The following is a 12,889-nucleotide window of genomic DNA, read 5'->3' on the forward strand; positions in this document are numbered from 1 at the left end:
AGTATTACTGTTCTCACTCATAACTAATGATCATTAGTTATTTTCTCAGTCACTGTAATACCCCTGGAGAGCCATTGACTAAGTTTAAATGCTGGGGGGGAGCTACAGATAATTCAGAGGCAGTAACAGATCAGCTGCTCATGTATTTGCTGTTCAGAACATGACTTGGTACCGTTTACTGGCTCCTGAGCACTAACTTTTCAGTGCTGCTGGAAGGGAGGAGCACCAAGCAGGAGGGATGAATGTGGGAGGAAGGAGGAGAAGGAAGGTGAGGGGGTGGAAAAATGAGTCTGCTTTACTGAATAATGAGGAGAATGAAAGGGAATGGGAAAAGAGAGAGAAAAAACTGGTTTAAATATTTAATCTCCACTGCATTTGCTTTTGAAGAGGAGACAAAAGACTTGGAACATCTTTTGTCTTGAACTAATTCTGACCAGAGGTGAACAGCATGTGATTGTCACTTCTGTCATTTGCCTTAAGGTGGAGAGAAACAGATTGGTCCTGCTGCATCAGCCCAGCACATCAGTCTCTGTCTCTAGCCACAGCTGGTGCCTGAAGCTGCAGAAGGTATTAAATTGCTCGTGACAGTGAAACTTGGCTTTGTGAGCCCACACTGCCCTGCATCCTGGTGTCAGTGTGGTCAGCATGTGAGGTGCTTGAGAGCTGCACCCTTCTTTGAAAAAGGAAACTCCTGGGAGAGCTCTGAGGAGCAGTTGTACCTCCCCATATAGGAAGTCACTTCATTTGAGCCTTCACCATCTGAAACCAGGTGGTTAGTGCAACACACACCAGCTCTAATTTCCTCTCTTCTCTTCCCATTCCTCTGTACCTCTTTCTACCCAGCCTCTTTCTGCCACATTCTTTTGCTTCCCTTGACTCTCTCTCTGTAGTCCTCGGTCTCTGCTCACCTGTGGTGTAGGCAGGGCCAAAAGCCACACAGGTGTCTTCTCTACCAGTCACAACTGCACAGTCTGTGGCACCTTCCACAGCTGAGGCAGCCCCGCAGATGAGCTGGCTGGACCTGCAAGCTGGCATCAGAGACAACAGCTACCAGTGTAACAGTGACAACAGCTAACAATGTGCCAATGGCCATTGCATCAACAAATCACAGAATCACAAAACTATTTCCTTTGGAAGGGACCTTAAAGATCATTTACTTCCAACCCCCCTGACATGGGCAGGGACTCCTTCCACTAGACCACATGGCTCAGAGCTCCAGCCAGCCTGGCCTTGAACATTTCCAGGGATGGAGCATCTGCAACTTCTTTGGAAAATTCCAGTGCCTCACTACTTTCATAGTAAGTATTGTTTGCCTTAAATCTAATACAAATTTCTCCTTTTCCAGTCTGAAATAATTACCAGTTGTTCTATCCCCTCTCCTTTTTTGTAGACTCTACTTAGGTACTAGAAGGTGCTATAAGGAATCCCTTCTCTTCTCCAAGAAAGGAGAGACACTCTCTCAGCCTGTCTTCATAGGAGAGGTGCTCCATTCCTGTCATCATCTTTGTGGTCCTCTAGGCCCACTCCAACAGGTCCATATCCTTAGTATCTTGGGGACACCAGAGCTGGATGCAGCCCTCCAGGTGGGGTCTCATGAGAGTTGAGTAGAGGGACAGAACCCCTCCCTTGACCTACTGGCCACGTTTCTTTTGATGCAGCCCAGGATACAGAGCCGTGAGTGCAAATTGCTGGGTCATGTCAAGCTTCTCATCTACCAACACCTCCAAGTCCTTCTTCCCAGCGTTGCTCTCAATTAATTCCCTACCCTGCCTGTATTTCTTCTTGGGAACACCCCACATGCAAGACTATGGACTCAGCCTTATTGAACTTCATGAGGTTCACGAGGTCTGTCAAGGTCCCTCTAGATGGCATCCCTTCTCTCCAGCCTGTCACTCAGCAAGGCAGGCACAGCCCTTCATAGCAGTGGTGGTTCTCTGACAGTGACTGCCTGTAATCCTGCTAAACAGACTTAGCTGGATAAAAAAACCCCACCTTATTTAGGATTTGTTTATAGACTGGAGGAGTGGGAGGGAGAAATGCATCTAGAGAATAATACATTGATAGCCTGGTTTTTAAATTAATATCTGTAAGATTTAAGAAATGCTGATGGTCTCTGACTAACCAGAGGAAACTGCTGAGACTGGAAACATTTGATGCTTTGGCAGAGACTTTGTCTCTCTGATTTATTTATTTCCATTATAACCCTCAAAGCAAAGAGGTGCTACCATCCCTACTCCTCAGATGAGGGCAGGTGTAACATGACTTCTCCACCAGAGCTACTCATGGGATGTCTTTGAAAAAGTAGGGATTTTTTGACCTCTGGTCTCTTGAGCCTTCATGGAAAGCATGAAACCCAGCTTTTTGTCAACTCCTTAACTGGTAGCACACCAGAAGAAATGAAACAAAAAACACCAGCCCAAAAAGCTACGTCTTTCAAGCCTCTGAAGCCTCACAGTTAGCAATTATCTTTCAAAAGTTATTACTTCAAAAGTAATTTATTATTTTACTAGCTGTTCAATAAGAGATCAAATCAAGTTGCCTAGTTTAAAATGTTTTCTTTTCTTTTCTTTTCTTTTCTTTTCTTTTCTTTTCTTTTCTTTTCTTTTCTTTTCTTTTCTTTTCTTTTCTTTTCTTTTCTTTTCTTTTCTTTTCTTTTCTTTTCTTTTCTTTTCTTTTCTTTTCTTTTCTTTTCTTTTCTTTTCTTTTCTTTTCTTTTCTTTTCTTTTCTTTTCTTTTCTTTTCTTTTCATTTGAGGAACTTGATTGGTTATTTGAAATGCTGGAGAGAATAGCTGAGTAGGAGTTCGGGCTGGGTGAAGCCAGCTAGCCAAGAGTTTTGTATTTGGTTTACGAAAGGGCTTGAGTAGGCTGGAATTCCCGACTGATGAGATGATCTCCATTATGACTATGCTTCTTTCTTGGTAGAGAACTCAGTAGAATTTACATATCAGCCACAGGGATGAAAGAGGAGTTTATTTTCTGTAGCACTACAGGATTTCCCTTTGTTGGGTTTTGTGGCCATTCCTTCTCCTATGGCAATGATACCAGACTGCTGGTCACTCTCTTTGGATTTAAGTTACACAAAAGCTGACAAGACACCAGAAGGGGTCCAGGTTTGATCTGAACTAATGATTTAGAAATGGGAGGCATCATATCTTATGGCAAAACATTGTCCGAGCCATGAAAGTACTCCCCCCCACACACCTTTTGCCAAAAGGCTCAGGAGCTGACAAGGGAGTACTGGTATTGGTGATTTGGACGGGTACTGTAGTCCAAAAAGTGTTCAGTTCTGCTCATGAGCCAATACCAGTTCAGTACTGCTATAATGTTTCAATGGTGCTCTGCCACATCCTACCATTTCTTCCCAAATCTGAAGTTATTTGCAGGATCTGCTGCTTCCCAAATTTGATCAATGTTGTTTTGCCTTTGTGTGAGCCTGTGAGTCCCCAGATGCACATCTTGCCTAGGATAACTGTGACCCTGACTTCAGTGGGAGCTGCTTCCTCTTACAGAGAGTTCCAGCTGGACTCATCCCACAGTCTGTGTTGTATCCTTGTGAGGTCTGTGGGCACAGAGACACTCACAGGCATGTCAAGCTGTGCCTGCACCAGCCCTGGAACCCTCCTCAGTGATTACTGTGGGTGGCTGTGGATGGGGTCTGTGTAGCACCAGGAGTGCGAGCAAAGGGGGGAAGCTTTATTCCAAGGGTGGCAAGAGAAACATCCTTGTGCTCTGAGGAAAAGGAGAAGAGAAAGTGAAGCGTCCTGGAAATTCCTCAAAAGCTGCAGGAATTAGTGAGGGGAAGAGTTTTCGAGATGATACATACACAGTAATTGAAAGATTCTTTGTGTTCAACAAAGAGTAAATTTCTTAGGGGAAACAAAAGAAAATCCAAACCCAAAACCAAATAAAAACAAACAAGAACAAAACAAACAAACAAACAAAAAAGGAGAGAGAACTGTCAGAGACCTGAAACTGTGTTCATATTTGGAAGAGGAAGATTGTGCTTCCCTTCCATTTTCTTATTGTCAAAATATCCTGAAAATCTGTGTTTTTATTCCCTTCCTGCCTCACCACCAATTAGGAGTTTAAAGTGGGAAATGCTGAAGTGTTTCATTTCAAATCTTTCAAAATCAAGGGTTTTGACATATTTTAAAATAAACTCATAGATCCAAACTATTATTTAAAGGAGAAGAAATTCAAGTAGATCAGCAATGAAATAAACTGCAAATGCAATGTTTCACTTGGGGTTGAACAAATGCCTTGAATTCATCCTATTTTTAATTTGTTTCTCTTTTTCCTGAGTTTCAGTTCCACACACTTTCAGTTTGTTTGACCTTTTTTAACACTTCTATTACTCATCCCTAGTTTAGTTTTTCATTTATTTAAATATTAATGAAAGAACAACAGTAACACGTTATTCTTATTTCTTAATCAAACCAACCAGCCATTCTAATGTAAATGTCTTGAGGTTGAGCAAACAGGGGAGACCATTCCATATCGCAAAAGATTTACAGAAATTATGGACAGAAAGCCCATACTTGGGGAATGAGTCAGTCTGCTGCTGTTTAGCAGAAAAAAATCAGCACGGAAGCATAGAGCTTTTAGGAACAGCTTATGAATTTACAGCTTGCAAAATAAATGAATTCTCTGTGTCTCTGATACACATATGCTAGCTCATTCCCCACACATGCATACATATAGGTCTCTGGTGGAAAGACAGGGAATGTGCAGTCTGTAGTGCACATGAACTTTCTCTTTAGAAAAGGCACAAAATCCCACCCCCTCGGCACCCCTCCTTCCCCTCTGTCTGACACTGACTTCAAGGGAGGAGTTGAGCCAATTATCTCTGAGTCCTACAGAAGGAAAATCTGCAATTTGCCAGTAGTTGTGAGAGAGAGAGGGAGAAAGGCAGGAAGGGAAGGAAAAAGATTTAACCGGCAAGTGTAAAAAAAAGCCCCTTCTATCCTACAGAGAGAATATTTTAAAGCAAATCTCAGACCAGAAGAAAAGAAGCTCGTGTGGAGGGATGAGCCAGGCAAGATCTGGGGAAGCATAGGGTCACCGCAGACAACTTTCATGTCGACCCTGATCTTTCTGCAGAGGATCTGAGTTGGCACAGAGGCAGGGTGGGCCAGCTGAATATATCCACTACCCTGCACAAGTAGGTGCTGTTCCTGAAATTCTCTCCCCACAGCAGAGCCTACAGAGTACAACTGGCAAGAAAAGGCAGTGGGAGTGGGAGAGACTCTGCCTCTCCTTTTCTTGAACTGAGCCTTGAAGAAAATAGCTCATTTGCCCAAAGGGAAAAACTGTCACCAGTTCTGAGACTTCTTTAGCCTATGTCGGTTGCCTGATCCAGTACCTACATCCATGGGGGAACGCCCTCTGGAGCCCTGCAGTCCTTCCCAATCGTGCTAAGTTCTTGGAAAATACTGGAGAAGAACTGAGCCCAAAACAAGCAACACAGGATCCACAGAACAACAGCCCTTTACAACAGCACCCACCTCTGATTACAATTATCAGCTTCATCAGACTGCACCGACACCCAGAACTGCTTCTCCTAGGAAAGAGAGGTAAGAAATCAGCATGGAGTTTGCAGTGAAAGTAGGAAATAAACATCCCACAGAAGTGATTTTGGTGTGTGTGGAAATTACAGGGATACTAGTAGTGATTAAGAAGTGACAGGTCTGTTATGCATGGTAGAGTTTATGTCTGCCTATGTCCTTTTTAGCTGGGTGCAGTGATTAACACTGAGTGGCAAACAGAGACACAACCAGCAGCTGAAGAGAGAGAAGTGCAAGGGAGGTAGTTTGGAAGCCTGTTCATGAATGGGGAGTGGTAGGCAGAGCATAAAGCCCTGGATGCTCCCTGATGGGAAGATGGAAAACCAAGGTGCAATAGCTCTGGGCAGGTTAAATAAAGAATATCTACCTTAGGTATCTCCCTATGGGTGCTCAGGCTCAAATTTGTCAGTACCTCACTGATATTCAGACAAGTGCTCTCCAGGGCATACAAAAGCAGGTTCATTGTCATTCATTCCAAATCCTGCCTACAAAAAGAGAAGTGGTGGTTAGTAGGTAGAGGATAACATAGAGAGTCAAGAGAAATGGGGTTTAATGTTGATTTTTTTCAGCTCTTTCTGGGCAAATGAGCTTTTCCCTTTATTAAGTGTTATTTAAAGATAACATTAATTGCCTGTATTTCTATGACATTTTGGAATCCCTGCACTGTGCCAATATAAAATACTAATATAATCTTTCTAGCATCAAGCCAGTACATAAAGCAGAAGCTACCAGTGGGAATTAATCTATACTTAAGCATTTAATAAACTGGAAGGAAAATATGTAGATTAAAGCCAGCTGGAGGTTGTTTGTCTCCTCATTCTCTTCTGATTGATTTTGCTTTACTTAGTACATGAACATGTGGTCTCTCTATTTCCTTTCTTCTGTCATTAATCTTTTTCACTGTATGACCCTCTGTGCTCCCCCTTGCCACTCATGGGTATCAAGGCTGAAGTTTCATTCCTTTTCTGAGTAGGAAAGAAGGCATACTGTGTTGAACTAGAGAAAAACTGGACTGAGGGGATAAGAAGAGAAGGTTCAAACCACAAATGTAAGCTCACAGTTCAATGGCACACTCTGAGTCAGGTTTGCAATAGAGCTTATGAGTTGCAACTCCACAAATTGAAACACTGAAAAGCATATTTTGACTTTGAGTGAAATGAAATGCAGTTAAGAAAGCATAGGGGTCCTCTTGGCTGAATGTCTTGACAGGTGGAACAAGGACAGTGTAAAGTGATCACGTCCTCAGCATGCATGTTCTGTACAGGACATAAAAGGCATTCACTCAAAATGTGTAACTGTGCTCTCCCCCAGATGCTTTTGCACTGAGTTGTACAGAACTGCTCTCTAGTAGGTGTAAACTGCACAGTCCATACTTGCCCTCATGCAGCTACACTGGTCCATCATGGCCTGAAGATCTGCCTCACCTCTAGATACTGGTCCTGGGTGGTAAAGTAGTTTGTCGTTTTTACAACTCATCTATTTCCCTGCTCTTCTCTGCCAAATAAGTAAGCTAAGAGGATGAAAGGAAGCTTTTTTTTTTTTTTTGTCTGCCCATGGATGCAAAACAGTATTGGACTGACTATGTGGGATACTGTACATGGTAGTGTTTCAGAGACTGAATATGGTATTTTTGCACTATTGAAGATAGGTCCAAAACAACTCTGTTTACTCTGGTAAACAGAACACAAAGTCCAGTTCAAATACCAGCTGTGTTCCTTTGCTGTCATTTCTGCCACAGCAATCCAACAGTACCATAATTCTGCATGTGTGTTTCCATCCAAAGTTGTGTTCTGGCATTCATCTGGCTCTAATATTAGGCTGTCCTGCCCTCTGAATGTAATTCAAAGTGTAAGCTACTCTGAGGAGAGCATTGCATTTTCTTCTGTGCATTAGGTAGGGCATTGTTGTGCTGCAAATTATAGCAATAATAATAAATAGTCATGTTTTCCTGTTTCCTTGGGCTATAGCACAGAGTTTGTAATGATGCTGGACCAGAATTCCAGAGACTTCTTTATTTAGCAGTGACTGTATCATCACTGCTGCTTTGGTGCTTAGCGCATGTTAAACAAAGTAAAATATTTTAAGCTCTTCGCTGAGATAATTGTCAGCTACATAAAAGCTTGGGAGATAAAAGTCACTCAAGGGAAAGATAGGAATCCAGATCTGGACCCAGAAGTGATCTTTCAGTGTCCATAAAGTACTTGCATTGTAATATTAAATAAACAATACCTAAGTTAAATAAATGCCAGAGGGGAACTTAATTATTCTTTAATAAGAACCTAGTAACCAAAATAAATTCTGTCCAAAGTGTGCCTCCTTTGCTGTAACAGTCAGCTTTCCCCACACAAGGGCTGTATTTTTCTTTCAGCACACAGTTCCTTTGAACTGGTACACAAAAAAGGTCTAAGCAGCACTTTTTGTTTCCTACCAAAGTTTCCTGCATCTGAGTGCTATGCCAAAATGCAGTCTGCTGGGTCTCTAGACTCACTTTAGATGTCATGGGTTGGAAATCTTGTCTAATAGCTATTTAAGATGGCTGTCCTTCATATTTTCTCCTGCTTGTACTTAGCAGCTGTGCCTAGCAAAGCCAGTGGCACCCACAACATCTGTATGTTTAAAGACTGGAGCTCCTAAAAAATCTATGTTTCTGCAGTTCCACCCATTGACAGCCATCCTGCTGCAACAAGGATAGTTTGCTTATAGGGAGTTCCCAAACTACCAGTCCAAACAGCAGAATTAAAATCTACTTTCTAAAAGATCACTGGAGGCACAGATCTTTGAATTTATCTCCAGCAAGTGCTATTTTGTGGCTGATGCTCCCTGCATCAGCAATGAATATTGCATGGGACCAGCTATTTAAAGTTACAGAGATGTCTAGCTTGCACTGATGTTAAGCATGATTCTTGTTTCTGTCTGATTTCTGGCTGATCTCAGAAAATTAGTATTCTGTGCAGCTCTTATTTAGGCAACCAAACAAACCAAACCATACTAAACCAATGACAGCTGCAGTGGCTGTAATATACTGGGGAATCTGACCTCTGTGTTTATGTATCTAAATGAGAACCGAGTTTTACTGAAAAAATCTGGTAATATGTAAGTGACGCAGATGGTCGGAAGGAACCTGGTGTCTCAGTTGAAGCGCAGCTGATACATTTAGCCCTTAATGCTTAAATGTAACAGCAAATTACAATTCAAAAGCATGTTATTTTCAGTGTAAAATGCCTTCATTTTTATATTACTTTAAAAAAAAGACAACAACAATAAAACCAAACCAAAACAAAAAAACCCACTCCCTGAAAATGAGACTGTAAAGGTTTAAGCATTTCCAGTGAAAGAATTTCTGCATGGATCATTGATTACTCTGCTCTCTCTGCTATGCAGAACTATGCTCCAGAGTGCTCTTTGGCAAGCTTGCGGTGAGGAGCTGCCTTATTTCACCCTCCATTTGGTTTCTGACCTTTCCTCCAACTCTGCTATTTCCTCTTTCAGGACCAAGCAATGATGAAGACTATGTCTGGTGGAAATTGCAACCTGAATGTGCCAGCCAAGAACTCGTACCGCATGGTGGTGCTGGGAGCCTCCAGGGTGGGGAAAAGCTCCATTGTCTCACGCTTCCTCAATGGCCGCTTTGAGGATCAGTACACTCCCACAATCGAGGATTTTCATCGCAAGGTCTACAACATACGGGGGGACATGTATCAGCTGGACATCCTGGACACCTCTGGGAATCACCCGTTCCCTGCCATGAGGAGGCTTTCCATCCTAACAGGTGAGAAAGTCATGGGGAAGGTCATAAGGATAGAAGTTAGCTTGAAAAGTATAGCCTAGAGATGACTGTTTTTGGGGAGATAGCTAAAGGGACTGCTTGATTTGCTGCAAGATGCATTTCTATAGAGAGATATTTCCTGGCTGGCATGTTCCCATCACTATAAGGAATGCATTAGCCACAGTGGAGAAGTCCAGTGGGTGAAGATCTGAAATTGAGATTTTCCCTTACCCATCTATCTTCCCCTCCTGCTTCATATTTTTATTGATGTCACAAATAAATGGCTGAATGAAATTCTGTGGGTATAAAGAGCAGCAAAGTGCAAATTAAGAATGTTGTTATAGGTCACATACAGTGAAAAATAAAATGCACAGAAAGGGAATTCTACCCAAGAAAGTCCCAAGGATTTTTTATTCCTAAAATTTCCAACCTGATTTCCTTGATTTAATATTCCAGTAGAAGATACAGCTTTTTACCCTTTCTCCTTAGTCTGCATATAATCTAATGTGTTTAAAGAGAAAAGAAGGGGAAATGGTGGGATCATTTTGCATCTTCTCACTGTCAAACCATTCCTGTTATGAGCTAAAATATATTATTTAATTATAAAAATGAAATTAGATATATATTCAGCGACAGCTCACAACAAATCTTCTTTCTGGACTCACTATCCACTTTTCTAACAGGCCAGCGAAACACGTCATTCACATCTGAGAAGGCTACAATCCATATTTAGTGAAGTCCTAGAACCAGTTTCTGAGGTGCAAATGTGAGCTTTAGTCCCTGAAAGTTCTCTTAGCATGTTCCACACAAATGTCATTCAACAGGTGATGATTTGCTGTATTTTCTACTTGCAAAAGGAATTGTAAGTCAGGAAATGTCAAAAGGAAATGCCACGGGATGTGTGTCATTTATGTATTAGGTTTTTTTCATGGTCTGCTTCTCTTGAGCAAATGCAATGACAGCAGAGCGCACTGAGAAACCTCTTGTTCCTGACTTGTGTGTTCAGGACTGATTAGCTGCAAACACCTTCAGTTCAGGTGTTGCTTCATGTATTGTGTTAATCAAGGGGTTAAGGCTGAGTGGGTACCAGGTCTCCACTCTTTCTGGTGTCAGAACAGGATGTTTTTTACACAGATACAAATGAAAGGAAATAAAAAGAAGAGAAATGCAGCACAGCTGAGATAGAAACATATTTATGAAAGAGATAAAAACAGGCAATAACTTGCAAGCCCAATACAAACTAGGAATGCGACTGGATATGACTGGAGTTACATCACAGCCAAAAGTCTTTTCCATAGCACTATAGAAAGATGTGGGTATTTGAATCAGAAGTAAAGTACAGCTGAGTGAATAGGTGCCAAATGGCCAAACAAAAAATATGGGGAGGAGATAGAAATAAAAGAATTGCTTTTTAAAAATTTGCTCCTCTGAAACTGGCTGTGACCAACAGCCTTTACAGTATTTTTTTTTTCTTTAATTGCAGGGGATGTTTTCATCCTGGTGTTCAGTCTGGATAACAGAGAATCCTTTGATGAGGTCAAGCGACTCCAGAAACAGATTCTTGAGGTCAAATCCTGTCTGAAGAACAAGACCAAGGAATCAGCTGACCTCCCCATGGTGATCTGTGGCAACAAAAATGACCACAGTGAAATCTTCCGCAAGGTACGTACTGATGAAGGTGAGAATCTTGTCTCCAGTGATGAAAACTGTGCTTACTTCGAAGTGTCAGCCAAGAAGAACACCAATGTGGATGAGATGTTTTATGTCCTCTTCAGCATGGCCAAGCTACCTCATGAGATGAGCCCTTCCCTCCACAGGAAAATCTCCATCCAGTATGGTGACACTTTCCAACAGAAATCCTTCCGGATGCGCCGAGTCAAGGACATGGATGCCTATGGCATGATCTCTCCCTTCGCTCGCCGGCCAAGTGTCAACAGTGACCTGAAGTATATCAAATCAAAAGTACTCAGGGAAGGTCAGTCCAGGGAGAGAGAGAAATGCACAGTCCAGTGAAGGAGGCTTGCACTTCTGTCTGAAGACAACATCCGCATGCAGTGCCTTAAAGAAAAGATGGTCTGTGGAAGCAAAGAACAGGCTCGTGGGGCTTATTGAGAAAACCCAACATGGAGAAAGGATAACTTCCTGTGGATTCTGCTGAGTCACAAATGTAAATAACATCATCCTTGAAGATGACTGGGAATAATCATATACCTGAGATACAAGTGCATTTTTTTTGTCTTTGTAATGTAATTCCTCTTCATTCCCCTTTTTGTTTGAAAAGTACAGTCCTGAGAAGTAAAGACATTTCAACCTTATCATTACAAAGAAAAAAGATCAAAAATGCACTGAAGATATTAAGTCACCCAGCATGCAGCTCTTGCTAAGAGAGAGGAGGTTATGTGTGTATGTGTGTGTCTGTATGCCCATATGCACTTGTGCATGCATGTGTGGAGCTCTCCTTTTAACAAGTGGGACTTGCATTTCAAAGGGCAGCAGTCTTAACTGAGCATTCCCAGATTGGAAGTGGACTCTATATTTTGATGCATGAGTTTCATTCACTTCTGAGGGCACCTGCATTAAGAACTTGATTTTATGTTTATTGGGACAGTTACCTTTTGACATTGATATGAATGTTGTTTTGTATTGTAGATTTTATTTGGGATTAGTTTTTTTTTTATTGTCTGGAGGTGGGTTTTTAGCAAAATCAGATGGTAAGTGTGTTTGATATTAAACAGTGTCTGCTTTCTACCAGTAAAAGGTGGTTTTCATCTGTAACTCTTTCTAATACATCATTGATTGAAAGTTAAATCATTCTGCAAAAAGCCAATGCATTCGGCTGCTTAGGAAGCCTGGTGTGATGTTGTTTCACAAAGCAGCCACACCAATTCAGAATATCATAATACAAATGCCACACTTTGCCTTGCTGGCCACTGGACTAATGAGTCCTTCGTCTGCCTGTATCAGCTGAGAGTGACCAGACATATATGTAGAATCAGACCACTTCAGAGGCAAGATTGGATCCTTTTTCAAAAATAAGAACTGAATGGTTATAGGGCCAGCTCCTTCATATTTCTTCTGCTGACATGCTTCTAGTAATTTTGTTCATCGTTTCCCTCACTGTCCAGTAAAGGTTGCCTTGATGGGAAAATTTGCACTGCAGAAGTCCTTTAGAACAGAAGCTTTGTCCTGGCTGTTCAAACAGGATAGAACTGACTGGTCAGATAAATCTGGGGCTATCCATTCACTTCTTTCCTTTCTCAGCCCAGTACAGTCTTCCTTATCTTCAGCTCTCCCTGCTCTGCTTCTGACTGTTGTTTGATGAGCTCCTGTATGCCCTCAGAGTCCAATATATTCTCTCAAATGTGAGCTTGCCACTCTTGCTGACTGGAATGAGATGTGTGCACACATATCTGTGGGCAAAGCAAAGTCCCAAGACAGTAAACAACAGTAGAATATATATGTTTATATATACCTCAAAAAGACCTTCAGATATATTATCCTTCCCTCACCCTAAAGTTCTGTGTTTGGCTACATCTGCCTTGTTGTGTCCTGGGCAG

At 41.8% G+C, this 12,889-nt stretch overlaps 1 protein-coding gene across 1 annotated transcript; it reads left to right on the forward strand.

The window, feature by feature from the left end:
* Positions 1–4,839: 4,839 nt before the first annotated feature.
* RASD2 (RASD family member 2) lies at positions 4,840–12,089 on the forward strand. Its single transcript, XM_063395782.1, has 3 exons — positions 4,840–5,575; positions 9,056–9,335; positions 10,816–12,089. Exons 2-3 carry the CDS (start codon positions 9,065–9,067, stop codon positions 11,343–11,345), a joined length of 801 nt encoding a protein of 266 aa, XP_063251852.1. The 5' UTR covers positions 4,840–5,575; positions 9,056–9,064; the 3' UTR covers positions 11,346–12,089.
* Positions 12,090–12,889: the final 800 nt, after the last annotated feature.

Source organism: Prinia subflava, chromosome 4, assembly GCF_021018805.1.
Source record: "Prinia subflava isolate CZ2003 ecotype Zambia chromosome 4, Cam_Psub_1.2, whole genome shotgun sequence".
Lineage (NCBI taxonomy): Eukaryota > Metazoa > Chordata > Aves > Passeriformes > Cisticolidae > Prinia > Prinia subflava.

Excerpts from the sequence above, each read along its gene's own strand:
- RASD2 (XM_063395782.1), top strand. The coding sequence starts at position 9,065 with ATGATGAAGACTATGTCTGGTGGAAATTGCAACCTGAATGTGCCAGCC. Across the intron at positions 9,336-10,815 it reads GAGGCTTTCCATCCTAACAG|GGGATGTTTTCATCCTGGTG; the intron begins GTGAGAAAGTCA and ends CTTTAATTGCAG.